Source organism: Salarias fasciatus, assembly GCF_902148845.1.
Source record: "Salarias fasciatus chromosome 7 unlocalized genomic scaffold, fSalaFa1.1 super_scaffold_4, whole genome shotgun sequence".
NCBI lineage: Eukaryota > Metazoa > Chordata > Actinopteri > Blenniiformes > Blenniidae > Salarias > Salarias fasciatus.
The window spans coordinates 22,880,120-22,907,674 of record NW_021941229.1 but is presented as its reverse complement, the minus strand read 5'-3'; the positions used below and the strand labels follow the sequence as shown (position 1 = coordinate 22,907,674).

General features: G+C 44.0%; 1 protein-coding gene across 6 annotated transcripts in view; it reads right to left on the bottom strand.

Annotated features, from left to right (window-relative positions):
- The window catches only part of garnl3 (GTPase activating Rap/RanGAP domain like 3), a 69,424-nt gene that overhangs the window by 25,190 nt on the left and 16,679 nt on the right, over window positions 1-27,555 (bottom strand). For 5 of the 6 annotated variants that reach the window (XM_030085481.1, XM_030085480.1, XM_030085478.1 and 2 more), the window contains exons 2-6: window positions 16,816-16,885; window positions 4,815-4,889; window positions 2,633-2,732; window positions 764-882; window positions 467-531 (exon numbers count right to left, since the gene is read on the bottom strand). In XM_030085481.1, the coding sequence (XP_029941341.1) occupies window positions 467-531; window positions 764-882; window positions 2,633-2,732; window positions 4,815-4,889; window positions 16,816-16,885 (429 nt within the window). Of the gene's footprint in view, window positions 1-466; window positions 532-763; window positions 883-2,632; window positions 2,733-4,814; window positions 4,890-16,815; window positions 16,886-24,783; window positions 25,101-27,555 lie in introns of those variants that run through there. The other variant, XM_030085479.1, reaches the window with a different exon arrangement.

The following is a 27,555-nucleotide window of genomic DNA, read 5'->3' as shown; positions in this document are numbered from 1 at the left end:
TCAGCTCGCACCATCTGTACTCATTCTGAGTTTCCCTCCAGCCGGAGGAATTTATAATCTTCAATCTCCTGTTTCATGCATCTTTTTTTATATATCTTGTTACAAGACATCTGCTGCTGGGAACAAAACGTGTCCTCCCAGCGTTTCCAAAAGCGGCTGGCTAGACTATTGATGAGGTACGGGAGTAAACATGAAAAGTGAAAATAAGACAGTCGTGAATGACACGTTCAGTCCAGGAAACGGTGTCGATTTGGCTGTCAATCAATTATTCCACAGAAGATGTAACTCCTCAGGTCTGGACTCAGCTCACACACCTCAACAAACGGTCGCTGGATTACTTTTGGTGCATGCATATAACTCCCAGCAGCAACCGTAATCCATGCTGCAAAGCTCACAGCGTGGAGAGAGAGAGAGAGAGAGAGAGAGAGAGAGATGTCGGTTTAGAGCTCCGCGCTGCTCCTCTCACCTCAGGATAGACTTGACGGATAGTGTTTTGGTGGGGCTGTAGGGGAGGCTGATCTTCAGGGTGCCCTGGGTGAACAAGAGCGACACAGAGCGGGGATTAGGAGGCGTGAGCACGGCGGGTTTCGGTCCCCTCCCGCCTCGGGAGCGGCTCGTTTTCAAGCCCGATCTATGGAATTCAGGTTTATGAAGGAGGGGATCAGTAAAGCCAAGGAACTATTTCACTAGTTATATTGAAGTGGAAGTGTTGAACATCTCACGAGAAAAACCAACGAATTAGCTGATGAGACGGCGAACTGACCGTCTTCCTCCAGAGGATGGCTCGGTACTGAGGGACCCGCTGGTTGTTCTGGTCGGAGAGCACCACTGACAGGTAGAAGGGATTCTTCTCAGCATCTGTTCCCACGTAGTTCTGATGGACTGAGGGCCACAGAGACAGACGGCGTCGGAAACCTGCTCTCTGCTTGTTCACATTTTCCCCCCGCTGACCATTAACGAGCCCTTTTTCCGCCATTTCATCCTCTCTTTTCATTCCAAACCCTCAGACACCGAGATCTCGTGACGACGCGGCGGCAGAGGCTCACGCTCGCGTCTCCGCCTCGCCGGTTGACGGGGAAACGCATTAAGAAACAACGCCGAGCAGACCTCCAAACCCAATTAGACGGAGGGTCTCTGCTCCCCGCGTTTTGTTTTCAGCTCTGTTTATTTTTTTCATTAGCCGTGTTTTTATGCTTCAGGTGCACAATGACTTGGCAAGGCCGCGCCGCAGTTACGCAGGAGTGTGAAGCGGCTTCAGCCCGGCTGCAGTTCGCAGAAAATCCAACCAGCAATAGGGGTTGCTTTAAGTTGCATTTGAAAGCAACGCGTTTCCCTGCGACAGTCAGCTGCAACACGTGCGTCTGTGTTGACCGATGTCCAGATAAATCAGCCGATGAGGAGAAAATACACGACATCTTCCTCCCATGGACCGATCGTCTCTGATCATGCTCGGCGTGGCCGTGCCGGGCCGGCGGGCCTCGGCTCGGCTCGGTCCTGCGTTGCGCCGCTCGCCGCAGCCGGCTCTGCTCCGGCTGCGAGGCACAGATGGCTGAGCTGCAGTCCAAACGGGTCCGGCCAACTTTCCTGAGACGTGGCTCATTTTTTAAACTGCCCGTGCCACGGCGGCGATCAGACCCGGGTAGAGAGAGGGAGGGAAAAGGGATTTGCTTTGACTTTTTCTCGTCGAACTTCTCTCCATATTTCATCTCTCGTATCTCCACCCGTTGGCTCTGAGCTCCAGAACCAGCGCCGCGTTCACGAGAAAGGTGAAAAAATGAGGGTCAGAAACGGGGAGGAGTGTTTGTGACGTTTCTCTTCAGCTCCTCCTCACTCAAAGCTGAGCTTGTTCCTAGGATTTTTTCTTTTTTTTTTTTTTTAATTGTGTAATCAGGCTGTTTCTGTCTGGTGAGACGGCGCCGTGCGCCCGGCACCGTCTCCGTCCCTGGGTGGTCGGTGGGATTAGGGTGTAGCTGAGACCTTCAGTGGGGAAACGGATGAATGCTAACAGGTTCTGAGTGAAGAGCGCCGCTGCGCGAGGATCAAGATAAGGAGGCAGATCAGAGAAGACGCTCTGAGAGGCTTTCATTCCTGCAGCTCATTCGCTTATTCGCACCCTCAAACCTGGAAATTACCTTTGTGCCTTTTACTGACTGATCTACAAAGGCCTTGCACGTTAAAGAAAAAAACAGGAACAGAAACTTGATATTGAGTGGGACGGGTTCGTCTCACTCTTGGAAAAGTTTACATGATACTGGGAGGAGCTGCAGCACATGAAACTTTAACTTTAGGGTTCAGGAGCGTTTCGCCGGTCTCAGTTTCCTGCTGGAGCTCAGAGCGGTGGAGAAGGAGCAGGAGAACTTTTAGGATCCAAAACAAGCTCAGGCGTTTCTGCAGAATGAGGTTTCAGAGCTCCATGTAATCAGAAATCAAGGAAACAAACACAAAAAGACGCCGTTCTGGAGCAAACCGAACCTGAATCATGAACAACCCCGCTTGAATATTCCTGTTCTGCTTCATGTTACACATGTTGTTATTCTTGGTTTGACTGGAAGCGCGATTTATCGGTGCGACCAGGCGATTTAACACATTTTATAAATAGGATCGATGCTTCGTGCGGCAGAGCAGCACTGACCTTTTCCCAGGAAGTATTTAAAGAACCATCTGGTGTGGTACTCTGGATTCTCCAGATGGACGTCGGTTCTCCTCCAGGTTCCTGGAGTGTAGTCCGAAGTCTGTTCACCACACACACACACACACACACACACACACACACAGAGTCATCATGATGGCCACAGCTTGACTCACAGCGGTCTCCTCTGTGGAAAACTATTACACAATGCGCAGCAGCTCAGGGTACAAAACAGGGCAGGAAATCAGATGCAGTCAGAGACACAAACACAGTGAGCTCCAGGCTGAGCTTTATTTATCCCCACCACAGCTCTGTCATGATATAATGACACAAACAACAGGCACAAAAAAAAAAACAGGCCTGCGTGATGTCGCACGAAAAACAGGAAAATGCTGTTGAGCAGGGAAACGCAACTTGTAGAGAATGCATCAAATTTACCCGTTCTGACGATATTAACATGTGCAGGATGAAAAAGACCGAAGTAAGTTATGTTTCCAGGCGCCGTGCAATCTATCATCAGAGAATTTATGATCAATTCTCTAAAAACTGTGTGGTTAATTAACTTTATTTGAACTGATTGATAGCCTCAATCACTTAACACACAGGGAAGAAGCCAAAAGCACACAAAAAAAAAAAAGAAAACAAGGAAAAATGAATGAAAACAACAAAGTTAACAAACTGCTTTTCTACTGAAGTGCTGCTTAAGGAAATCATAAATCACTGTGAAATTTATGATCATTTCTCAGTAGTAGTTTCTTTCTTTTGTCTCTGAATTTGACCCAGCTCTATTTTTTCTTTTTCTGCTGCTGCAGAAATAAAGCAGTTTGTTGACTTCTTTGTTTTTTTTTTTTTTTTTACATCTTTCTTGATTTTTGTGCTTCTATGATCTAACTTTGGTCATACAGCAACCAGGTGTTTAATGTTGAAGGGATGAAGTCAAATAAATGGGGTTATAGAGTCACAACACCATCTCTAGTTTGATTCTAATAATTTTAACTGTGCCTGATTTGAGTTAATTTCATTTCTCTGCAAACACTGATATAGTAATGACCGTATTGACCTAAAAATACCAACAACTCTGAAGTTTCCTAAAAGTTCTGGTGATTTCAGAGACTCTTACTGAAACAGTGCGACGGGCCGCATTGGAGGCTCCTGCAGGCCAGGGTTGGTCCACAGGACTCACGTTTGACACCATGTTGAAAGAAGAGCATCTTTAAAGAATTCTAACTGAAAGCAACGCTTTAGCGACTTTACTCCAAATGAAATTTACTCACGAATTTGTAAAGTTTTGCCAAAAAACATCATCAATTTGGACATTTTTTCTGAGATTTGTTTTCGAGCTGTGTTTTAAAGTCTTTTATTTTTCATGGACAAACGTGGACATGCCGGTGGGAATACAGGAACATGACCAATGCATGCTGGGAAGAGCTGAGTGTGACGTAGTGAGCCTGGTGAGCTTGTCGTCAAAGCATCAAAAGCGCGGCATTTCAGAAAACCCGCCGACGGAAGAGAGACGCGGAGGACGGCGTTTTACTGCCCGGCATTATTCAAGTCTGGCGTTTTCGCCACAATAAATCACAGGCTGAGTGTCCTTCAGCCAGACGCGCCGAGAGGCGGCATGAGAGCGCTGCCTCCCCCTGCACGTCGCCGAGAATAAACTTACTTTAATAACCACTTTTCAAAGGAATGTGTTTGTTTCCCCTTCAGGCGAACCGCCGTGCACCAGCACACCTTTAAGACAGGACTTGAACATTTGCATATTCCTTCATACGGCTACTTTTTAACCTTCTGGTCACGAGGACGCCCGGATTTATTTTGATTTTATGACTGGAATCATTCAATAATGTGAAATGAGTGTTTCAACCCCTTTTTTCTAGGATAAGTTTCAATTTTTTTTCCCCACTTGAAAACGTTGTTTAAACAGATCATCGGCCATGTGTGGGATTTTATTTATTTCTGTTGTTTTCAGCATTTCAACTGTTTTCACTCGTTCCTGATCTTAACACTGACCATTTTTCAAACTTTTTTTTTTTTGTTTTACAGACACTTTAAGTTCCAACCACATATTATTAGAAAGATGAATATCTACATATCATTATGACAGTTTTATAACCGGTTGCTGACTGCAGCTCACACATGCTGTGCATAGCGACAAAAAAACGGTATTAGACTGAAGCCTTTGTACCTCATCCAAGGAGCCGTTCTCCACCCTGAAGCGTCCCGCCCTCTGAATGGCCCCATCTGCATCACTGGATATCAGCTGAGAGGACGACACACACACACACACACACACACACACACACACACACACACACACACACACACACACACACACAGGCAGACAGACAGAAGAAAGGGGACAAGTTTAAAATTAGACACCTGACAAAGCGTGACTTGTGGCGGAGGCTAATATGAAAGTCATAAATACATCGGAGTGGGCCGACAGAAGAGGAACGACGGCAGACACTTCATCACCCCGTGACCGCGACACGACGAGTCTCGCCGCAACCTCCGCCAGCGCTCGGTTACTCAGCAGCAATATCACACCGGTGTCTTTTTTTTTTTTTTTTTGAAAGACACTTTTCTCTCCATTCTCTTCATTTTCATCCGCCGCCCTCTACTTATCGCCCCAATTACGGGCGTCTCGCCTGTGACTCACCGCTCCACTCCGGCGCAGGGGAGCGGGCATTACGGCGGCGGGATCGGACGGTTAATGGCAGGGAGCAGATTGAGGGAAGCGACAGAGGGCAGAGGACGAGAACCGGCCGCATTACGTCCCGGAACACACAAGTCGCAGGCGATCCGGGTGATAGACGACGCTTTTATAACCCCTGAACCTGCTGCTCTGAGCCAGAGACGAAGAGTTAGTCGCCATGTGGACGTCACGGGACGATATAAAGGACTGGATCCTGAAAATTAAACTAATTCAAGGTTTCTAACAACATCCAGTCAATCTTTTTATTTATGGATTTCAGGCTCCTTTTGCAAGTTGACTCTCCGATTCTTATGGAAAGGTCATTAACCATTTTGCCTGCTAAACTTTCATCTGTTATTGACTATTTTAGCGACTGAGCCCTGTGGCAGGCCCGATGCGGCATGATTTACACAAAGTTACACATCTGAGTGATGACAAAAAGAATTTCCTCTAATCTCAGACAATCTTTTCAACTTTTTGTAGGAAGGCAACCGACAGCATCGTCTGTTTTACAACATTACATGTTTTCTTTTTATTTTTTGCTTGCTGTTTCTTCTTTTTGCATGTCTGCACCCCCCCCCCCCCCACACACACACACACACACACACACAATGCCACTATATTTCGTCAGCCAGTTTTCCTGCTATGTAGCATCTTCTTCTTCTTCTTCTTCTTGTGGAAATCTGCAAAAAAAACCCTCTTCATCAATCAATTCCTCTTCACATCCCCATTTCCTCTTAACCCCTCCATCCACTGCATCGCCGAGCGACGCCGCGTTGCCAGGCAACAGAGCTCAGACTCTCCTCCCTCGCTGCTCTTTCTCCTCCAAATCTTTGCCCTTCGCTCTTTGACCCCCTCGGCTGTCGAGCCGGATTCGGCGCTCCTCGCCGGCGGAGGTCTGCGCTCCGCCCATATGCTTTCTAAGAAGTCTTCTGCTGCCTTCACAAACACGGCGGTGCGTCCAGATGGCCGGAGACGGTCCGGAGACGCCAAGGCGACAGAGGAGGAGGAACAAGTTTCCTGGAGAGCAGAAACCAGCAGCATGGAAAGACGCTAAACAGAGATTTGAGGAACTGACCTGAAGCAAGACCAAGAAAAACAATCCTCAAGTCTACTTTTTTAAAATGTTTAATCAGTGATATAAAGACAATATTCTGTTTTGATTTGCTGGTTGACTCCAAAAGTTAAAAGTGTCCAACTTATGTGACAAAATCTTCATGAGTGCAGTGAAAAGGGTTCACTCATTAAAAAAAAAAAACCCAAATCACTTTTCAAACATTAATAACATCCAACTATTCTCACACACTGTGCTCAATGACACTTCAACATGCAGGGAATTGAACTTGCAAACCGCAGCATGTTTCTGAGCTCACACGGTTCACTTCCTGTCACATTTCACACCGAAACTGAACTCCGCCAGAGTCCATGTGAACCACTGAATCATTAAAACTGCAAGTTCACACCAGAGTGCAGCCGAGCCTCACACCTCCACGAGGAGGAGAACCATCCGACGGAAGTGAACGGGGGTGAACTCTGGTCTGCCAGAGGTGGAAGTTACGTAACGGCGACGACATACAGCGTCGCTCATCATGGATTCAGTTTCTTTTTGGTCTCTTAAGATCGACATGTCACTGGCAAAACAGCTAAAAACAATCACAAGACACTAAAACATCGCAGGCATTAGGTGTAGATTCCACCACCGAAACGTGTCAAGTAACTTTGGAACATTTAAAAAGAAAAAGGGTTGTATTTGATGACTCAGCAGATCTGCATACACAGATGAACCTCAGTCCTGCAGAGATATCTGTACTGATGTAGAGGCAGCTAATAAGTGCAAATTTTTTTTATCCTGTTTAAAACAAAAACAGCCTAAAAAAAACAGGAAAAGAATTTATTCAGCACGGTAAAGGTCAAGTTTCCATGTGGAAAAATGACCTTATATTCAGTCAGTGAACTGTAAAACAGAGAGATGAGAGAATAAAATGGAAAACAAGCACACAAATGTAAATTTCTGAATGCCACCTTATTATTTGCCATTTCTAATTGCTTTTCTTTCTTTTAAATCAACAAAATTGACTTTGTGGCGATTATCTCCTGTTTGATGTTTTTCTTTTCTTACTTTATTTTCTAGATATATTTATTCTCACAACGAACTGACCTGGAAAGTTAATGCTGTTTAACCACATTTTCAAGGTATTTATCATGAAATATGTTTGATTTAGGTTACTTTTATCAATATTTCTCACGAGATTTCAAACAAATGGCACGTCATGAAGAAATAAGTAATCACGAAGCAGCTGAATCTCAATCTTGTGAACAGTTGCTTCCTCCTTTCTGTTCCAAAATGAGCGATTCACGCAACAGTTAAAAGTGTCAGACAATAATGAGCTGCATGTTTTCTCATTGAAACAAAAAGAGAAAAACATTTCTATAAATTACTTCCTGTTTTAAAGACCACTAATTTCACTCAGCGACGACATGCACACGACTGAAGCACGAGCCGCTCTCACTCCCAAAGGTGTACTGTATATAATGAGATAATAAAATCCAGCGGGCAGAGAGCCGAGCGTGTTTACCGCAGGTGTGGAGCTCTGATAAACGACGGCACAATAATTGACCGACTTTAAGAGAGGCTGCAGAAAACGCGGCGCTCTCCTTTCATATGCAGATTTTGCAAACGCGCTGGGTGTATTTCTCTCGATATTTCCTCGTGTGGAGGCGTGCGAGTCCGGGCGGATGAATGAGCTCCGCTGTCCTGTTAAGATCTGGGTCTGCGTGCAGAAAATGGAAAGTAATTGACGACGCAATAGGCCTCCATCTCCCCGCGTGTCTCCTGCCTCCTGCAACATTAACCGTCCAATCGCAGGATAATGGAGGGGAAACCAATGCAGCGTTCAGACGGAGCCATGTGCCGCCTCCTCGGTGTATCTGTGTGTGTGTGTGTGTGTGCGAATGCAAGGAGGAAGTGTTCAGGATTAAATGTGTGTTTGGGTAGGTGTTTGCGCTGCAGTGTGTAAATAGGCTTTCTGCTGTTTCGAGGTGGGAGAATGAAAAATGTCAGGAGAACAGAGAGATTACGCACACTGGGGAGTCTGTATGTGTGTGTGCATAGACAAACACACACACACACACACACACACACACACATATACACACCGTGCAGCCGCTGCTTCTAAATCATGCAACAGAAGAGAGGCGAATAAGTCAAAGCTGCACTCCAACGATTCGGCCCGAGCCGGGGGGGGGGGCGGAGGAGAGGTAACGGGGGAGAAACAGAGTCCGTTATGCTTTTACGCCTTAACAAACATCGTATAAAACACCTCACCAGTGCTGGGGAGCAATGGAGGAAGGAAGGAAGGGGCTCATAAAAGCAGAAGGGGCACCAAATGAAGAAAGATGGAGAGACAGAATGAAGGATGAGGCCGACGGAGAGGAGCGGTGGGGGTAATGACAACAAACAGCCAAATCATAAAAGAATAATAGCTGTCCCTTGGAAAAGTGCAGAGGCTTTCCAGGCATCCGCCGCGCTCTCACAAACACACACTCACGTTTAAAACACACACTTTTACCAAATCCTATTTTAGAAATTTTACAAACACAATTGAGCTCGCAGTGTTCTCAGTGAGCCTCTGATTTCCCCAAGGCCCACCGGAACAAAGCAGCACTGCAACACGGGCTGGGTGGGTGCGTGTGTGTGTGTGTGTGTGTGTGTGTGTTGAGGCGGAGTATTAAATCAATACTTTTGTGACTGCCGATAGATAATTGATCTCATCAGTGGGCCTGTTCATGCACACTCACAACCCTCCAGGAAGGCAGAGGCAGGCCGATCAGGGAAGACGGGGGTCGGGGGTAAAAGAAGAGAGGCAGGTGCTCAGACCGAGAAGATATGAAAACAAGGCTGAAACAAATTAGGGCAGAAAGACGTGGGAGTGTTGTTCCTGCTGCAAAAGTTCTAGAGAGACAAACTGCAGCAAATACATTCACATTTGTCTCCATCCTTCTATGGTCATCACTACACGTGAAAACACTCGAAATGTTGTCATGTGCATGCCAGGCCACTGTGCATTTTGTAATACAACCACACACAAGCAAGTGTTTCATCAAAAAAAAAAAAAAAGTGTTCACTGATGCAGATGATGCTGCAGTAAATGTTTCTTAATGTATGCTTTGTTTGGGAAGAGCTGATAAATTCGAAAAGCATGAGCAGAACAAACACACTGAAATCCTGAAGCTTCACTGTCGACCCACTTGCACATGTGCACAAAAACTATCCACTATGTCTGCGGTGCACATCGGCATTACAACACATTTCAGAAAAGCAGCATTTTCCCACGGGCAGTCAGGAAAATGCGCTCTGTAAGTTTTCACTTGAATATTCTGTTGTGCAAACAAGGCCCTAAAGCCACCGATCAATATGAGCTGGAAGGAAACTGGAGCCCTCATGCACATGGAGAACATGCAAACTTCAAACAGAAAGGCAGTGAAATCTTGACTTCAACTGGGGATCTGTCACTGTGAACCAAGAGAGTTAACCAGTTTGCCATCGTGTAGCCAATGTAATCATCGTTCTTATTTTTTAATATTATTTCATACTGACTGTTTTTTATTAGTTTTCCACACACACCATGTCACATAAAAATGAATAACGGCTCAAATGTGTCCTCCAGGTCAAGTTACCATAATCCAGACTCAACGCCTTTATGTTTTTTGTCCGGCTGTTTGAGGCTCGACGGGGCGACGCTGGAACAAGAGTTACCACTTCAGGCTGAGCTCACACACGAGGGAATCCGTGAAAACACAGCAACCGTTCAGTATATCACTGTGTCACGCAAACTGGCCTCTGACTCAGATGGTCCAGAATAAAAATATAATATCTGGATTTATAAAAAGGAAGTGAAAAGTGCCCGGCCAGGAAGGCACCGAATGGTCTGCTTTAAAAAAAAACAACTAATTTCCAGCCTGACAGTTTATACAAATGTAGTTTGATCAATATGCGAAGGGCTTTGTTTCTGCAAACCATCTCCTAACAGTTGATGTTTTAGCCTAAATATATGTACTGGAGTGAGTCTGAAAGAACAATATTGTGAACATCTTTAAATCTGAAGCTAACGCGGTCAGAATCTATCAGGTACTGTCGAAATAAAAGACGAGCGGCCGCGACTGTCTGATGGGAGGTGACGTCCAGCTGGTCCGGTCTGATCCAACAGTGATCACACTGATCACTGTGTCTCAGGCCAGAGTGTTTCCATAATGGAGCTCGTTTGATCCATCATTCTTTGCAAGCTTGGACCTTTCAGGACATTTCTTGACAAGAGTTATTGTACAAAATGTCAAGTGGAGAAGCCTTTCATTCATAAATGACTTGAGTATAAATTAGTATTGTTGTCGACACAATAACACTCATCCACATCCGAAAGGAAAAACTAAAAATCTATGGTCATGTAGCCACTGATAAGTGCCTGATTAGCATGAACGCCACCTCCGGGAAGGAGAAAACCAGCTATGCTAACGTCAATATCTACCCATCTATACACCAGCAACCCTGGCAATGACTAATCCAATGAGTATAGACTGGGAGGAATCGACCCGCCATGCAAGGAGCTTATCTGCACAGCGCCATGCAGCAAACCACCTTAACAGACGATTAGTTATGTATCAGAGAAGCGGGAGGGCCAATGAAGGTACGAGAATTATTGGGAAAGAATTGTAAAAACGATAATGCACGTATTGGGTCACTGGTCAAGAAGCTCAAAAACATGCACGCTTTTCACAGAATTGATGATGCTGAGTTGCAAAAAAAATCAAGTCGAGAAGTTTAGTATTAATTGATTGGATTAGACAAACAAGGGCATCTGCAAAAGTTACTTTTAGTTTCTGTGCCAAACACCGCTGGTGTGTGTCCCTCACACACCTCGGTAATGAGAACCACCCACTGCATCTATCTAATAAGGATAGTTAATAATAGCAAAAGTTAGCGGCTCGTGGAATGATTCATTAGAACACAATCTTGTCCAAACTGCTCATACATACCAGAAACGCTGTCAATGCATGTGGAAAAGGTGTGTGTGGGTTTTCAAAGAGCAGCGAGGCGAGAGGAAGGAGCTAAATATATGAAGATTGTAACGCTTTTCAAGACGAGTCAGTCTTATTTATACGGATCTAAATCACCAAGCGCAAATATGCCTGAGGTGAATATTCAATCTGCGGAGCACACAGGACCCCTTTGTTCTCCGACGAGCTCAAACTGCAGAGAACTGAACCCACTCACAGTGGAAGTTTTGTTCTGAAACTGCCTTTCAGTGTGTGTTTGCTCTCTATAAATCCTGTGACTTTCATAGTTTTTCGGAGAATCACAATGCCTCTTTGTGTGGTTTACAATTATTTACATTTTTGGGTAATGCAGGATGCATGTGTAATCCATTAAAGAGGCATTCAGTGAAATACTACAACTCAGAGTATCATCTAAGGATATTCCAATACGACAGAGTCCCTTATGTGTTTTTTATATTTGCATTTTGAAAAGAAGTACACTGATTTATATCACACGTTTCACTAGTTTCTGCTTGAAAAGTCTCTGAATTTAATGCATTTCTCTGGATTTTTTTGGCAACAAGCTATTGAGCACTCTGCTATCTTCAGTAAGAAAGTATCCTAAATTGTGAATAATAGTAAAACTGGACATCCGTTTAAAAACTTGCACTTGTTATATGTGCACAATACTTTGCACAAGCACAGTTTTTATACATTTGTTTCTGTTAAATGCATCAATCAGGTGAAGAAGCTGCTCATTATTTACACAATAATGCTTCAAGTGAAAACATTTTATTCTAAAGTGATTGAGATGATAAAAACATTAAAACAAAGGGAATAAGAGAGGCACAAAAAGCAAAAGATTTATCAAGACAAAGTTGAAAATAAATGCATCAACAAGTTTCTCTGAATCTTGCTTGGTCAGCACAGTGCTGTGGCAATAAAATCTGATCCTCCTGCAGTTTCCAGGTGTGTCCACAGGGGGCGCCGCGCAGGGAGAAGTTTCATGGGCTCCAATCAGACGCAGTCACGCAGAGTGCGATGGACACACGCTGCGAGTGAGAACAAATGCGACGTGACAGCGCAGTCAAAAGCCTCTGAGGCAGTGACGCTAACGCTGGTGGGCAGGTGGGAGAGGAGCCGTCTGCTCGCCGGGGACTGTGCAAGACTGACAGCTAACACACACACACACACACACACACACACACACACACACACACACACACACACACACACGCTTCAGCTGCATTCTGGGGTTCGATCCTGGAGAACTCCCAAGGCCGTCGCCGTCTCCGTCCACGCAGAGAACAAAGCGGGCATCGGGACACCGACTTGCTCGTTTCTGGAAGTGGACCCCGGAATCGTCTCTGTGCGAAGTGACAGCAGAGAGTGGGAGACGCCTTTTGTGTTTGCCTTGTTTGTCTCTCCCTGTGAACACAGATGTCTCCATAAAGCTCTTTTTTTTCTTCTTCTTCTTTTAAATCACTTGTGTGGACGTGCATTTAAGAAATAAGTCTGCGCGTGTGTGTGTGTGTGTGTGTGTGTGTAGGCTGGCACAAAGGATAAGACGAATAAAGACTGCTGACTGGAGGGACTGGGGCATGGACTGTGGGCGCACTGCCAGAGTGTGTGTGCGAGTGCGAGTGTGTACATCAGCAGGATATTGATTTTTACTTATTCTTTGGTGTATTTAGTGAACTAAAACTTCCTACTCTGTTCTTAAGTTTTTAAAAAAGAGAGAACCCTCCAGCGACTCATCAAGCAGCCAAACACACGTCCTTTAATTCGGCACAACAAAAGTCCTTTAATTACATGTATTTATTTTGCTACAAAGTGAGATTCAAAAGAGGTGAATCGACATCAGAAAGTGCAACTTGTGCTTTATACAAAACAACGATGGAAGTTACGAACAAAAGAACAACAATCAAGAATTTAGCTGCAGCTCAATTTGTCATGCAGTAAGGTTTTTTTTGCAGACTGTGCATTGAATATGAAACTATTAGCATGAATATCTGGCAGCGTTCTGGGTACACACACCCGATAATCCATATTCATGAAAGGCAAACATGCTCAGTCGAAACTTTTATCATCACTCGATCCTCAGTGCATCCCACTGAACAAAAACTTTTCATGTTGTATTGCTAACCTGAAAAGTGCTCTTAACTCTTACAACTCTTTTAAAGCAGAAATCTGAGGCGGAGTCAGGAGTCGGTTCAGCCTGGGGGGCGACAGGAACGGACGCTGCTTCCACAAAGCCCAGAGTAAAACAAACAGGAGTCACGGCTTCACTTTGACTGCTCTCTTATATTAGTTTAGAATCGATACCTCCCAGTTGTGTTGACCCATTTGAAAACAGGTCAAAGCAGTGGGTTAAAACAGAGTCAACCTAACATATGGTAACACAGTGAGTCCTAAACGTTCCTTTAAGCTGCAGGTAAAGAAATGGAAAAAGGTCAGACGCAGGTCTTTTACATGGTTTGTTTTTTTAGAGAAAATAACTGAGGATATTGCCTCATCTATTTTCTGTTCCAACTTGTTTGCTAAAATGAAATGCTGTTCAGAAAAGATTAGAAAACAGATTTCGAATTTGTTCTTGGAGACGGTAAATAGCTTGCAGGAGTGATTGTGTGTTTGGTCGAGGGTTTTCTGCTTTGGTTGATAATCAGATGGGATGAAGAACCTTTTTTTTAGCTCATCCATTCATACATTCAGTGATAACAAGGGGGCTTTTTAGGATTTTCTTCTCTTGCAGGCTGATTTTATTGAGTCTTTCTTGATGGTCTGTTGCTTTTGTGTTTGGAGTTTCCATTTTTAAATCTCCATTTGCACATATTGAAGAATCAAGATTAACTTTATTGACATGTTTTTGGTACAAGGAAGAAACAGGAGTATGTTTCTCATCAACTTTAAATACAAAAATTAAACATTTCAAGGTTAAAAGTTATATAAAGTATAAAGCATATGAATGTATTGAACAGAGATTCACCATCTCATCGTAAGGTTTTAAAAGCATGCATGCATGCATGTGTTTATTTTGCACAGTTTAAGTAAATGTCTAAAAAGATAGCACAAAAGCTGTCACGACTTCATTTTCTGAAATATACAATAGGAAAAAGTCAGACGTGCGTGGTGGTTTGTGAGCCAGGGCCATGGGGGAAGCTGGGCTGGAGACTTTAAAGGATGAGACCAGAATAAATCCTGGCAATAAAGTTGTTGATGGAGGATTTACTCTTGTTTTGTGAGTGCAGGTTGGTCTGACGGCTTCACAACAAGCAGCCGGGTTCAGAAAATGGGAAATATTGTGAGAGTGGCAGACAGGTTTTCTTATAGAGTTGCAAATTCACATAACTTTCCACTATGTACTGTCTATTTTCTACATTTAGGGCAATAAAAAACTTGACCGAATAACAGAATTTTCATTTTCAAAGGATGTATATGCAAATAAAAACAAATAATGATGCTCCCTCATCATTCGAGAAATACAGCGTCACACACTTTCCCTCGCATGTTCACACGAGCAATTATATTTCTTCTCCAGCAGCAAAACAAAGACTTAATTTCACTGCAGAGCGGAGGACGGGAGATAAAAACTGTGCGCTCTCCAACACGTGCTCATCCTCCCCGAGGTTCTTTCAGAAGATCAACGCGGGTTTATCAAGCGCCGTCATTAATTCTCTATTATCCACGTCCCTCTTGTGTGAACCACACCGCGCAGCCTCTGATCCCATCAGGCATTGCTCCCTCACCCCCGCGCCGACGGGGACTATTTTCAGGGTTTAAAGTAGCCAACGTTAGTCGTTGCTTGTCAATGTCGTGAACACATCCTCACCCATTCAGCGGAAGGCTGTAGTTTCTCCTGATGAGCGTCGAGCAGAGTTCGCCGGGGCGTTGTAGAGCAGATGCAGCTCTGAACCCGCGTTCGGCCGGTGAGCACGTCAGAGCGGATTCAGACTCTCTAATGAGTGCATTTTAGGTTCAGCTCTCTTTAAATATGCGAGAACAACGAGGCGTTTCTGTCTTTGACTCGTTGTAATCTGATGCAGCTTTTTACAGCTCAACACTTTTCACGATGGTAAATAACTAGCGTTATTTAATTTTTTTCATGTTTTATTGCATTATGTGGAATAAAATGAAATATGAAAGCATTTCTCTGAGTTTTGTTTTTCCTCGCTTCTGTCTATACATGATCCTATAACCATGTCTATTCAATAAAAAGCAGAGGGAATGATATTTCTAAAATAAACTATCATGGTGAGATGGTCTGGAAATCAAACCATCAACCATCTTTGACTTCATTAATAGAGATGGTCGTAAAAATAGCTTTTCCCAAAGTGCTTTACAACAGGAGAAATTGCGAACGAAATGACATTTATAATGCAATTGCCCTTAAAAGGTTGGGGGAAATTTAGAAAGCAGTTATTAAAAAGAGTTATAAAAGTGAGTTATGAGCAGCTCTTCGAAGGAAATAAAGAAAAACAAACGACACGTTTAAAAAAGCAACATCCATCACACTGAAGGAGCCGCAGTTTTAAAGGTGCTCTGAACCATCAGTGTGCATTAAAACAGCTGAACCTTGATATCATCGGTATCTTAGACGGATGTTGGTCTAATACACCCCAAACCTTCACTTACACACTCCTGTTTATGTCACTCATGGTCTTTTAGTTGCAAGCGTTGTGTTCGAACGTGCAAATTAGCACATTTTGTACAGGATCACACTGAAAACCAACCCACAAACTCAATCTAACAAGCTATACACAACATTCTGATGCAAACGGCGACCAGCGCTGGCCTCCTGCTGGTCTGTAATGTGCACACGTTGAACGCTGGAATTAGTGACCTCATCCTGCCTCGCTGTCTCTCATTTTCTCACACACACACACACACACACACACACACACACACACACACACCCTCTCACACAGCAGCCTTCTGCATAGTGTCCCTCTGCCAGTGCTGATAGGCAGCATGTGGTTTCTCCCCAACACTAATCTGTCACGCCCGTGGCGCCCGAAAACCTATGGACGAAACCCACAGGAAGTGCAGCGGTGGCGTGGAAGCGTCGGGCTTCCTGCCGCCCCCGGGCTATCGGGGCGTACAGACCGGGCGCCGAACATTACCCCACAGCAACCGTGACTCAACAGCTTAGCGATCGACCGCAGAGGCACACAGCTGAGCCGCGGCTTCACGGACTCAAGACGAAACAAACGGAGTTGGGAGTCGTGCGTCCGCCCACCGCGATCCGCGCTGGCAGAGCCCGACGCTGGACCACACCCAACACGTCATGACTCATCAGCCCCCCCCCCCCAACCTCCGCCGACAACAGCCCTTCGCCAACGGAGAGAAAGAGAGGGATGCACACAGAAAGGGAGGGGACGTCTTCCAAGAAGGGGATCAATGAGGAGGGACGGGAGACGGAGAGCGGAGACGCCGAGACAGCAGCGAGCGGGGCGGCACTCACCAGCTCCACCGATCCATAGTGCTTCCTGCTGAAGTCTCCACGCCTGCAGCCCAAGTCCTCCGAGGCAGAGCTGCAACACAAGAACACGGTCACACACACAGTTTACCCTCCGTCTCACACACACACACACACACACACACACTGTGACCTACACGAGTGAAAGGTGCAGCATCTGCTCTCCTCCAGTCCCTCCAGCTCAACCCGCTTCATTCACAACCTGCCTCTGCCTTCCCCTCTTCCCATCTTCCCCCCCTTCTTGTACTCGTCTTTTCTTGCTCTCTCTCTGGGTCGTCCGAGTCTTAATCGGCGAGCCGGGGGCCGCCTGTGGCACGGTGACTGGACGGGAGTGGCGGCCAACCCAGATCTGATTGGGATGTGGATCCGGATTGAATTAGGCCTGAGTGATAGATGGAGCCTGGCTGGAGAGCAGACTGCCGGCCGAATCGCCAAATGTGCACGAGGAGTAAGATCACGAATACAGAGGAAAAGAAAAGCAGGAAGTACGGAAAAGTTCTGCTAACAAGATATCGTGAATCCTTCTCCTACTCGGAACAGCATTCAGAGCTCACAGAACTAAAATAACATGTTTTTACATAAAAAAAACAATTCAAGAAAACTAAATCCTGCTTCGGAATGTCAGCTTGAAGTGGCTGAAAAACTTCTACAATAAAAAATTGGATCAAGAGTTTACTACTATGTTATTTTAAAGCTCTGACAGGATTGATTTGAGGTAGCCTAACATAAAACAACTGTAAAAACAAAAAAACAGAGGTATCAGTGGACAGCGGGGCTCTCTGTCTTTATTTCCAAGCTGTAATCAAAGATATAAACTCTATAAATTAGCAGCACATAAACGATGATTTGCGTCAGAGCGAAGCTAGCTGTTTTCATTATGTCCATGTTAAATTAAGTGAAGTTAAACTGCTTTATGTAGCGGTCGCATCGCTTAAAAGCTAAACCGGCAACCGGTTAACTGTGAAAAATCACGACTCGCAACAAGGCTGTAAGATTTAGATTTAGTTGTTTTTGCGTCCGTAAATCAGTTATATGAACTGAGGGCGCCCTGCGCTGCAGTCCGATGATTGCATTAGTTTACAGCACCGTGACGACACGAAGACTCCAGTCGGTGGAGCTCGGCGATGCTGTTCAGATGTATCACTGTTTATCTTCAGTCACCGTGATCGCATTACTATCGACCCGGCCTCGTCCAGCTGGACCAATTACTTTATAGCCTTGAAAAAAGCCAGAAATCATCGAAGTGAATTAGAAAAATGGACATAATGTGACGATAATTCTTCTTTTTAGCCTTTATTTATTACCATTATTATTATTTGGTAATTATAATATCCCTCCCAAAACATGGTGCTGAGAACAATCAGGGACGAAAAGCAGGAGGCGAGCGAGCATCAAGGGTTAAAATATAAAGCCTGACACAAGCTCACACAGGATAATATGCAACTGCTGCACTGTAACACGTTATACGCCCCGTCAAGAGGTCAAATTATTCCCCCACAAACACACACACACACACACTCATAGAGATTACACTGGGACAAAGTGAACAAAATGATTACAAGTCACAGCACCACAAAACAAGAGTCCCAAACAGTAATTATAATAAAACCGAGCACTGCAGTTAGCTAATGGCACCATGACATTTGCAAAGAGAGAAGTGAACCAAGCGTTGGATCAAAGTTTGAACCTAAAGTTTGAAAAGTGGAAGAAGAAGAATCAAACTACTTCTCATGTTTGGCTGATGGAGCGAGAGGTTTAAAAAAGTTCCTTCCACCACCGATTAATGTCTAAAGGAACATCATCTTCTGAACAATACTGCTATTTTTGGGAAGGAAAGTACATAGACTTGCAAAATGCAAAAACAAATGTACAACTTCCCCAATGCGGCCAACCACAAAATACGCCCCAAATGAACACGCCAAATTAAACTGGTGGCCGTGACGCTTCTCCTTTGAGGACTCAGCTTCTGCAAATGCATTTTTAAGGAACTTAATTATTGAATTTTTTTACAAGAAGTAGAGCTGTATCCCAGTTTTTGTTTCAAAATGGACACTAGCAGCACTCAACGCCTCAGCAAAAACGGCATTTCAAGTTAAAATTGTAACGTCTGATCCATTACTGTAACGCTCAGTCAGGATACTGAACATTAGAAATGAAGAGGAAACTAAGAGCAACTGGAGAGTTTGAGCTTTAACACAGAGGAAACAGTGGCAACACCTTATTGTTGCTCTTAAACTGTTTAAAAATGAGGGTTGGCAGATGGAGGTGAACGCCTTCAAAACCAGAAAACAGTCTAAAAATGTGGTGTTACACATCAAAACAAACTGGAAATTCTTTAATACTGTATAATTAGATGTTCCAAACAAAACTAAGCAAATTAATTTGAAATCTTCTCACATCTCCTCTAACAAAAGCTGCAGACTTCAGCAAGGTTCGATTTGCCGAAATATCATGAAACAAAACCAGAGTGAACCAGTGATCGATGCATGAAGCTAATCTGTGTAGCATCAGTGTTGGACGCAGGTTTCGTGGTGTATAAACACTTCACGGCACTGAGGAAGACGTTAGTTAAACATGAGGAACTGCCGGCGGCTGTTCGCCTCTCGGAGTACAGCTTCCATGTTCTGGGTGGCATTTAGCACGCGTGAGGACGTATCTGCAGGCTAATCCCAGCGATGCTGCGATCCGCATGCTTCTCTCCGGCCCGCAACCCCCCCCTCTCCCCGCCCCGCCTCCGCCTCCACGCCGGCTCCTGCCTCCCCACCGTCGTGCTTCTGTCTGAGCCCAGCAGATGAAGGCAGAGCGATGCCGTTAATGCATAATGCACAGCGCTGCCGCCGGACGGCCGCCCGCTCTCCTCTCACTCTCCTCCTCTGCACAGGGACGATTAGGACCGGCGCTCCATCACAACTCCAGCCCCAATTACAGCCTCCAGCTTCGCGTTCCGCCTCTTATTCTCTGCACTCTGGCCGCCATCTCTCCCAGATTTCAGTTTTTTTCCCCAGCGAGACGGAGGTCACGGAGAGGACTGCACCTCAGAGCGAGGTGATTCAGTGATATTACCCCGACCCTCCAAATGAAAACCACTCTCCCGGCTCATCTCCTGTCGAGGTTTCATCAGTTCACTGCTCCCACCGACGCTTTAAAGCACTCACCCGCAGATATTTTAAGTTTAACTTCTACACAAAGTAGAAGTTGATGGATGAATAAACGTTTTCAAACTGCTTCTGTCAAGTACGTGTGTTCCCGGAGAGTTTTTTATGCTGCTATATTTCATAACCTCGGTTAAGTAGATTTTTTTTTATTTTTATTTTTTGTTTCTTGAATTAACTTTGAGGTCTTTAACTCAAATTAGTTGGCACTGTCATCTCATTAGTGGGCCATTTCAGTGTTGGAGCAGCATCAAAAATGCACATTTATTACTCGAAATGTCCGTATTTCATCCCAGAAATTGTGGTAACAATGCAAAACTGCAAACAGCAGGAATGAAAGCAAAAACATTTCGGTTTCTAAACACTGCTCTGTTCACAGAAAGCCACCAAAAAAAATGATGTTTAGTACTGCAATACTGCGAAAGAAACGCACCAAGAACACAGAAGAAAGCATGAAGAACAGGCAAGCAAAGCAGTCATTACAAGACTGTTTGAATATTTGCTGTAAAACCAACAATTCAGCAGCTCCTGAACAAAGCGAGTGTTTTCAGATTTATCCACCTTGAAAGTCAATTTCAATTAATTGCAGCGTCACTCACTGGAAACACTGGTTTCATGTGAAAAAGTCAGATTTGGCTCAGTTCTTTGATTGTCTGGAAACATCAAATCTTGGTTTATATCCTTCAATACTGGTTTCTATTTTCCCAACAGTGATGAAGATGATTTTAACTTTCCAAACCATGCAACAAGTGCCCTTTAAAAGGTTAAGCTCCTTCACTTTTAACCTTTGATACCATGTTTGGTCACATGCTTCTGGTTTCTTTAAAGGTGCTGTAGGCAGGGTTTTGCTAGTCAGTGCTAATTTTTCTGTGTTTTCTTTGGATTAAATGTTAGAGTATCCATTGATAATCCTTCAGGAGTGTAGTATAATTGCACTACCGCGAGGGCGCAGCGTTTCCATCTGTCTCTGTTCTGAGCTGAAAAGGATTCACGACCGCTCCCGGTATGTTTGACCAATCAGAAGAGCCCCTGAGGCTCTATCCTGATTGGTCGAGGGGGCGCCGCTTTAAAGCTCTGTTTCTCGTGAACGCACATAAGGAAGTCCAGGCCCGCATATTTACCTGCTTCATCGGACATAACATCATCAAAACTCCCCGGAGGACACCGTCTGTTTCTACTGTAATTCTTAAAAAAAGGCTTTGACCCCAGGCCCGCCGTGAAAAGGTCACAGGTGAATCAACCCGCCGGCGCAGGCGGCCGTGACACTGCCGGCCCCGCTCGGCACCCCGAGGTGGGCACGACTCCGGGTTTCAAATCGCCATCTTGGATGGGTCAAATCGCCATCGTGCGAAGGTAATCCTGCCTACGGCACCTTTAACTTTAAATCAAGTACAGGACACGTGACGTTTTCTAATAAATCACATCATATTCATAATGATGAGAAAACAGGGTTGTATTGGCTTTTTGAAGACATCCAGTGAGACTTTTGTGATATTTAGAGACTTTTTTTTAGAAATTGAGACATTTTCAACTTTCAAATTGTTTTTTTTAACATGTGATTGACATTTACCTAAAACACAAAGTGCGTTCTAAAATTTAATTAACGGCACCTGAGTGTTCTCCATTTCCAAATCTTTCACCGAGCGCCCTCTGAAGGGTTACAGTGAGTGGTGTTTCACCACATGTGGGAGGTTTTGTTTCTCTCAGACTAAACAGATTGGAAGCACACAAGGTGCGCTGACACCCCTTATCCGAGGAGACGATTTGATGAATCAGCTCGGTGCCTGCATGGACAAGTATTTCATATACCTTCATATACCATTCAACATATACCTTCTCTTCTCTCCTGCAATCATATAGTTTTCTGCCCATCATTGGTAAAACACCACCATAACTGAGTTCATTAATCACCCTTCATACCTCCACCCATAATCTTCATTCTAACAGTTTCATTAAAGTCTGAATCACGTTCTGTTGATCCTCGTTCAGTTTTCTGCCGCTAAAATCTCTGCAACACGCTGTAAAACTCACCTCGTAAGTATCGCTCCCATTGTTTAAAACAGCCAGGGAAACACTCTTTTTAGCCTTTCTGCTTTGTTTTGCATCATTTGTGTGATTAGTTGTGCATGAATCTCCTTCTTCCTGTCGCGTGCCGCCTCTTCACCGGATCGTTATTATGAATGAAAATCAGTTCTCACTGAACCTACCAGGTAAAATAAAGGTTAAATGAATAAATAGATGCACCGCAGACTCAGCAAAACTTAATCTAATGCACCACCAAGAGGGATTCAAAGACAACACCTGTCATTTTAAGATTGAAGCTCAAGCGTCATACATCTTTATTGTTCTAATATTTTTAAAAATCTAGAAAATCCTACACAAGCAGCACGCTTAACACGACTATTCTACCATGTTTTCTGTGACTCATTAATTTTGAATTAGTATGGCAGCGATGTGGCATAATGAGGAAATACAGATATTAAAAGGGTTTATTTCCCATTAGGGCTGCACGATGTGAGGTGACCTTGCGATGTGCAATAATGTTTAGTAATGCGATAAATACGAGCGCTTATATAGGTGTAGGTGACTCATTAGCATTGTTGTGGCGATGTTAGCCTCAGAGCTACTGCGGCTTCTGTCAACGTGTTTGCGAGCGCGTTAAAGTCGTCCCGGACTGAAAGCGGCTCATATATCCGCGCACACGGACTTGAACTCTGCACTACAGCCATCCAGACAGTCACTCTGCGGACACATAATGGTTGTTTGCCAAAGAGAAATGACTTTGAAAGCTCGGGACCAAAGAGGGGGCAGCTCTGGAGCAGAAACAGGTAAAATGGATATTCATTACTCAGCGGCTGCTCTCGGTAATGGAGTACGGGAAAGGTTACAAATCGTGGTTTCTGTCCCAGGACAGCGGCCACTGAAAGACTCCATACAGCACAGGGAATGTAAAGTATAAATCACACCGCCAGCCGTCATGCTGGACCTCAAGAAGCAGCCCATCCTTTCTGCTTCTACTGAAATACCCTCTGAATTCCTCTTTTTGAGATTGAAAGAAAGAAAATGTCTAATCCAGTAAATCCTGGATCTGTGAAAGCATCCATCTTTTTTTACTGTATGGGGAATATAGAATATCAGACATCTGTTCTATACTGCACAAAAATACTGGAAGGATTTAGAAAAGGCGAGATGCATTTCCTCACCTGGACCGCCAGCACTTTTATTTATGGACTTTATGATAAGAAACTTTCCGTAAATTAAAATTTTTATGAAATTTGTTTTTCTTACACTTTTCCGCATTACAAATGTATTTACTCTGTTTGATAACTTCCTCCATAAACATATCTGTGCGTATTTGGGAACTCAGCACTCCATCCAATCACTCCATAGTGGGTGCAAGGAAAAAAAAGCATGGAAGCAATGCCATTTTCAGCGCAATGATCTGGTGTAAAATAGGGTCAAATGCATATAAAACCACTTTTCAATACACTTGATAGTCATGGTGTTATTTTTAGTAAATCACCTGTAAAACACAAAACGTGTTTGCAGTATTTAGTATGCTTTACACTCACTCTCAATCTATACATGAACCCACTCACATTACCCCCTGAATAGGACGGACCTAATATTCCCAATCAAGAACATCCAACTAGCCACAAGAGCCTTCGTGCGCTTTAACACCCCCCACGGTCATTAGCAATAATACCTTATGATGTGGAAATGGTGAGGAAGCCAACCAAAAAATTACAATTTGGCATGAGACAAAGCACGCGCAGCGCAGGAGGCGGAGGGTGGTCCGAGCTGTGTGAGTGGGTGGTTCGTCCACACACACTTTGAAAAACCCCATTAAAAAATAATACACTGATGATGCAACTCACTGTGCAGAAACTGTAAAGGTCAGTTTCATGTCATCATGCATTCCTCCTCTAAAATGGTGCAACATGGGAGGGGGGAAAAAAACCCTTTTGTACTGTCAGCCTGGTGTCATAAGAGCCACTGTACTGTGACTGTACTCTGAGTCTGTGCTGTATTGTCACTGCAGCCCGGAGCTCTGCACAGAGCCGGAGGAGAGCTGCAGCGCTGGCATTTCCCCACATCCAGCCGGAGCAGGGAAGCTGGAAATGAGCTGCAAGGAGAGCAACCTTGAATGAATCACATCTTCACTCAGCTCAGCTGCACACTTTGAAGCCTCTCATTCAGCTGTGGACACACAGCAGCAGCCTGCGCGGTCCCTCATTCTGCTGCATGCATCCTGCACTGGGGAGCATGTCATGAATAATGCAGATTTTTTCCGCGTACATGCTGTAATGCAAATGATCCGAGAGAGGAGGGACGGGCACATCAAATAATGAACCGATTGTTTTTTTTTTTTCTCTGCAAAAAATGCGCACGAAACTGCGCAAAGACGAAAGACATAACAAGCACAACAAAGCAGTGGTTTAATTAAAAGCTCGTCAATCTGTTGATCGCCGCCAGCACCTGCCCGCACGCCGGAGACTTGTGGATTCTCAGTCCCGCAGCTTTCCGAGAGAAAACTGTGTAAGACTGACATATATCCGGCGCGTAAAGTATCAAAACTCAAGCCAAACGGTGAAATAATTATCCCATCAAACTTGGTAACGAGGGACTTTGCGCACAGGCCGGTGCTTTGCGCACCCGAGCGGGAGTTCACGCCGCAAAGGCTGCAGGAAAACGACAAACCCAAGGCACGGAGAGCGATGCATTCAACAGATGAGTAGTAGCGGCATGCATTCACACAGGTAAGACAGACGGTTTAGCTTTTTTTTGTGGAGTATTTTACCGCTGATTGAAAGTCAACAGTTTGGTAGAGGCTGGATCCACGCTGTTCATGTCCCCATGCGATGTTATTCCAGCGGATGAGGAGACGATGGCAACAGCAAACCGGCGTCTTTTCTGCCCCCTGCTCCGTTTTTCCGGTTTTGTTTTTTTTTTTTTTTCTTTTTCCTGAGCTCCGCTAAGAGCGCACGAACATCACTGCTGCGTAAAGTCCCGAGAACAGCTGATCCAAAGGCGCACAGGCTGCTTTCTGCTCTCAGCGCATGATGATGGAGCTCATCTATAGGAGCTGCTGCCGCTGCGTTTCCCCTGCGCGCTCTCTCTCTCTCTCTCTCTCTCTCTCTCTCTCTCTCTCTCTCTCTCTCTCTCTCTCTCTCTCTCTCTCTCTCTCTCTCTCTCTCTCTCATCTATGGTGCATGTCACTCCAATCTTTCTCTGCAGGCTCTGCATGAACAAGAAGAAGAAGAAGAAGAAGAAGAAGAGGAAGAAAGGGGGACTGAAATCCGGAAAAGCTTCTCATTCTTTAATTATCGTCATTATGACACGAAAGGTTTCAATATCCAGGAGCACATGAAGCCTTTCAGGGTGCAGCCCAGAAGAAAAAAAAAATCTGTTGTATTCTTGATTTGCATATGAGAAGAAAAAAAAGAAAAGAAAAGGCAGGGATCCGATCAGCTCCTGTTTGAATCATTTATGGTCCAATGAAGGTGCATTTAATTAGCGTTCAAAAATTAAGTTATATGGGGAAGTGGAAGGCAAGGGGAAGTTACGGCACACGATACTTTATTAGAAATGTTCTGCTTTATTTTCTGCATAATTCACACATCCTCACTGACTTACTTAAATCACCATTATCAGACCAAACTAATGAAGGAATGCAATGACTTGATTGACGCTAGAGCGATACTGAAGCATATTTCAAGACATTTAGTCTGAAAAGTTTGCATGTGTTTCGCATAAAATGAACTAAGAATAATAACTCCACTGCAAACAGTGGTATTGAAATTAGACTGTATTGTGCATTATGCTTTTAGATGAATGGCACAAAGTCTAAATTTGAAGTGAAACACAGAATAATAAAGTCACCAAATAAAAGTCAGGCAGGACCAGGTGAGGAAGTTGTCAAACATAACAAACCCTAAAAGAAATAAAAAAAAACAAACTAGGAGATGATCTTCCCTGAAGTTGAAATTTGAGATGCTACACACACACACACACACACACACACACACACACACACACACACACACACACCTTATAAAGTCTGTGCATAAAAGTCATGGTGGGCCAGTGGAAAAAACGCATCATTGGTTTGTTCCATTTCTTTTTTCAGATATTTCTAACACAGACACAAAAATAAACACTATAAACCTCATCACAATGTGTGATTTACATTAAACTATTAGGACGAGCGCCTTCCAGTATCCTGCATAATCTGGAGCACACACTTGATACTCATTGCAGATCAGCATCCACACGTGTCAAGTTTTTTATTCCTGAATTAACAAACTGATTTCCTCTTTTTGTTGTCATTTTTCATGTGATTCTTAATTAAACCATGGGGCATTCTTGTGTAAGAAAATTTGTTCTAGAGTGTACAAACTCATGACCAAATTCAAACATCACAGTTTACAGATGACAGCGTGCTCCAGATGGGGTGTATTTCAGTAAAATTCAGTAAAGGTTCAGTTTGGACACTATTACTATATTGCTCAACAAATCTTGTGTTTTATGCATGAAATACAGACTGAGTATGCACTTATTGGCTAAAGATTATAGTTGTAGAGGAGAAATGCAAAAGTTATCAATTACTGCCACTTACCTGATAAAAGGTTAACCTTAACCTTGTAATATCCTGCTTTTTATTTTAATCATATTGAGAAGAATTGAGTTGAACTTATGGCTTGGCCCTCCACAACAATCTTTATTGTTACACTACTATTATTATTATTAGTGTTTATTGTGGCCTCCTCCAAAAAAACAAATTCCTCACTCCTGAGTTAGAGACTCATGAACCGTTACTATGAGCTCCCTCAATAGGCTCGTAACTGACTTATTTACATTATGTGATACTGATGATCTTGAAAAAAGACAGCTGCGAGGTAAAATCAATAACTCAGTTTAATCTAAAATAGGGCAAGATTTGTAATTTTGGAATAACTGCATGGGACTGCTTAAATTTGCAGTCAGATTTAGTTACAGATGCCAAACATGTGAATATTTACTCCCATCATCTTGCCTCTACAAGTGCAACGTTACCAGTTCTCCAGCAGAAAATGACTGTAGGTTCGACTGTGCTCCAATCTTAATATTTCGTAAAGAGGTAGCCATTGTTTACCACGTTCAATAACAGTGAATCTATATTTATTAGTGAGTTTTCCAAGCCTGAACTTCCAGCATGACGATTAGACTAAAACTGCACACTGGAAAATCATTTCCAACTTCTGAGGTTCCCAGTTGGTTGTGAAACATTCCCGCCAGCAGGTGTTCATCCTTCCTGTTTGGAATTAGGCCAAGTGTCGTAATAATAAATGCTTGATTGCTTTCTAATAAGCAGCAGAGCCTGAAGGTGTAAATGTGAGTAAATTATTGATAAAGCGTCATTCTTTATTCAATCCGTCAGGAGCGCATCTGTAAAGTCTCTGGGATATTAATGTCAACACCGGGCTTCATCACAACACTGCAAATAATAGGAAATAGCTAATAAATTATAGTAAGTTATATAGAGCATTCCCCTCAGAGGAGGCACTGATCTGTGTGTTTCCTTAACCCTGCC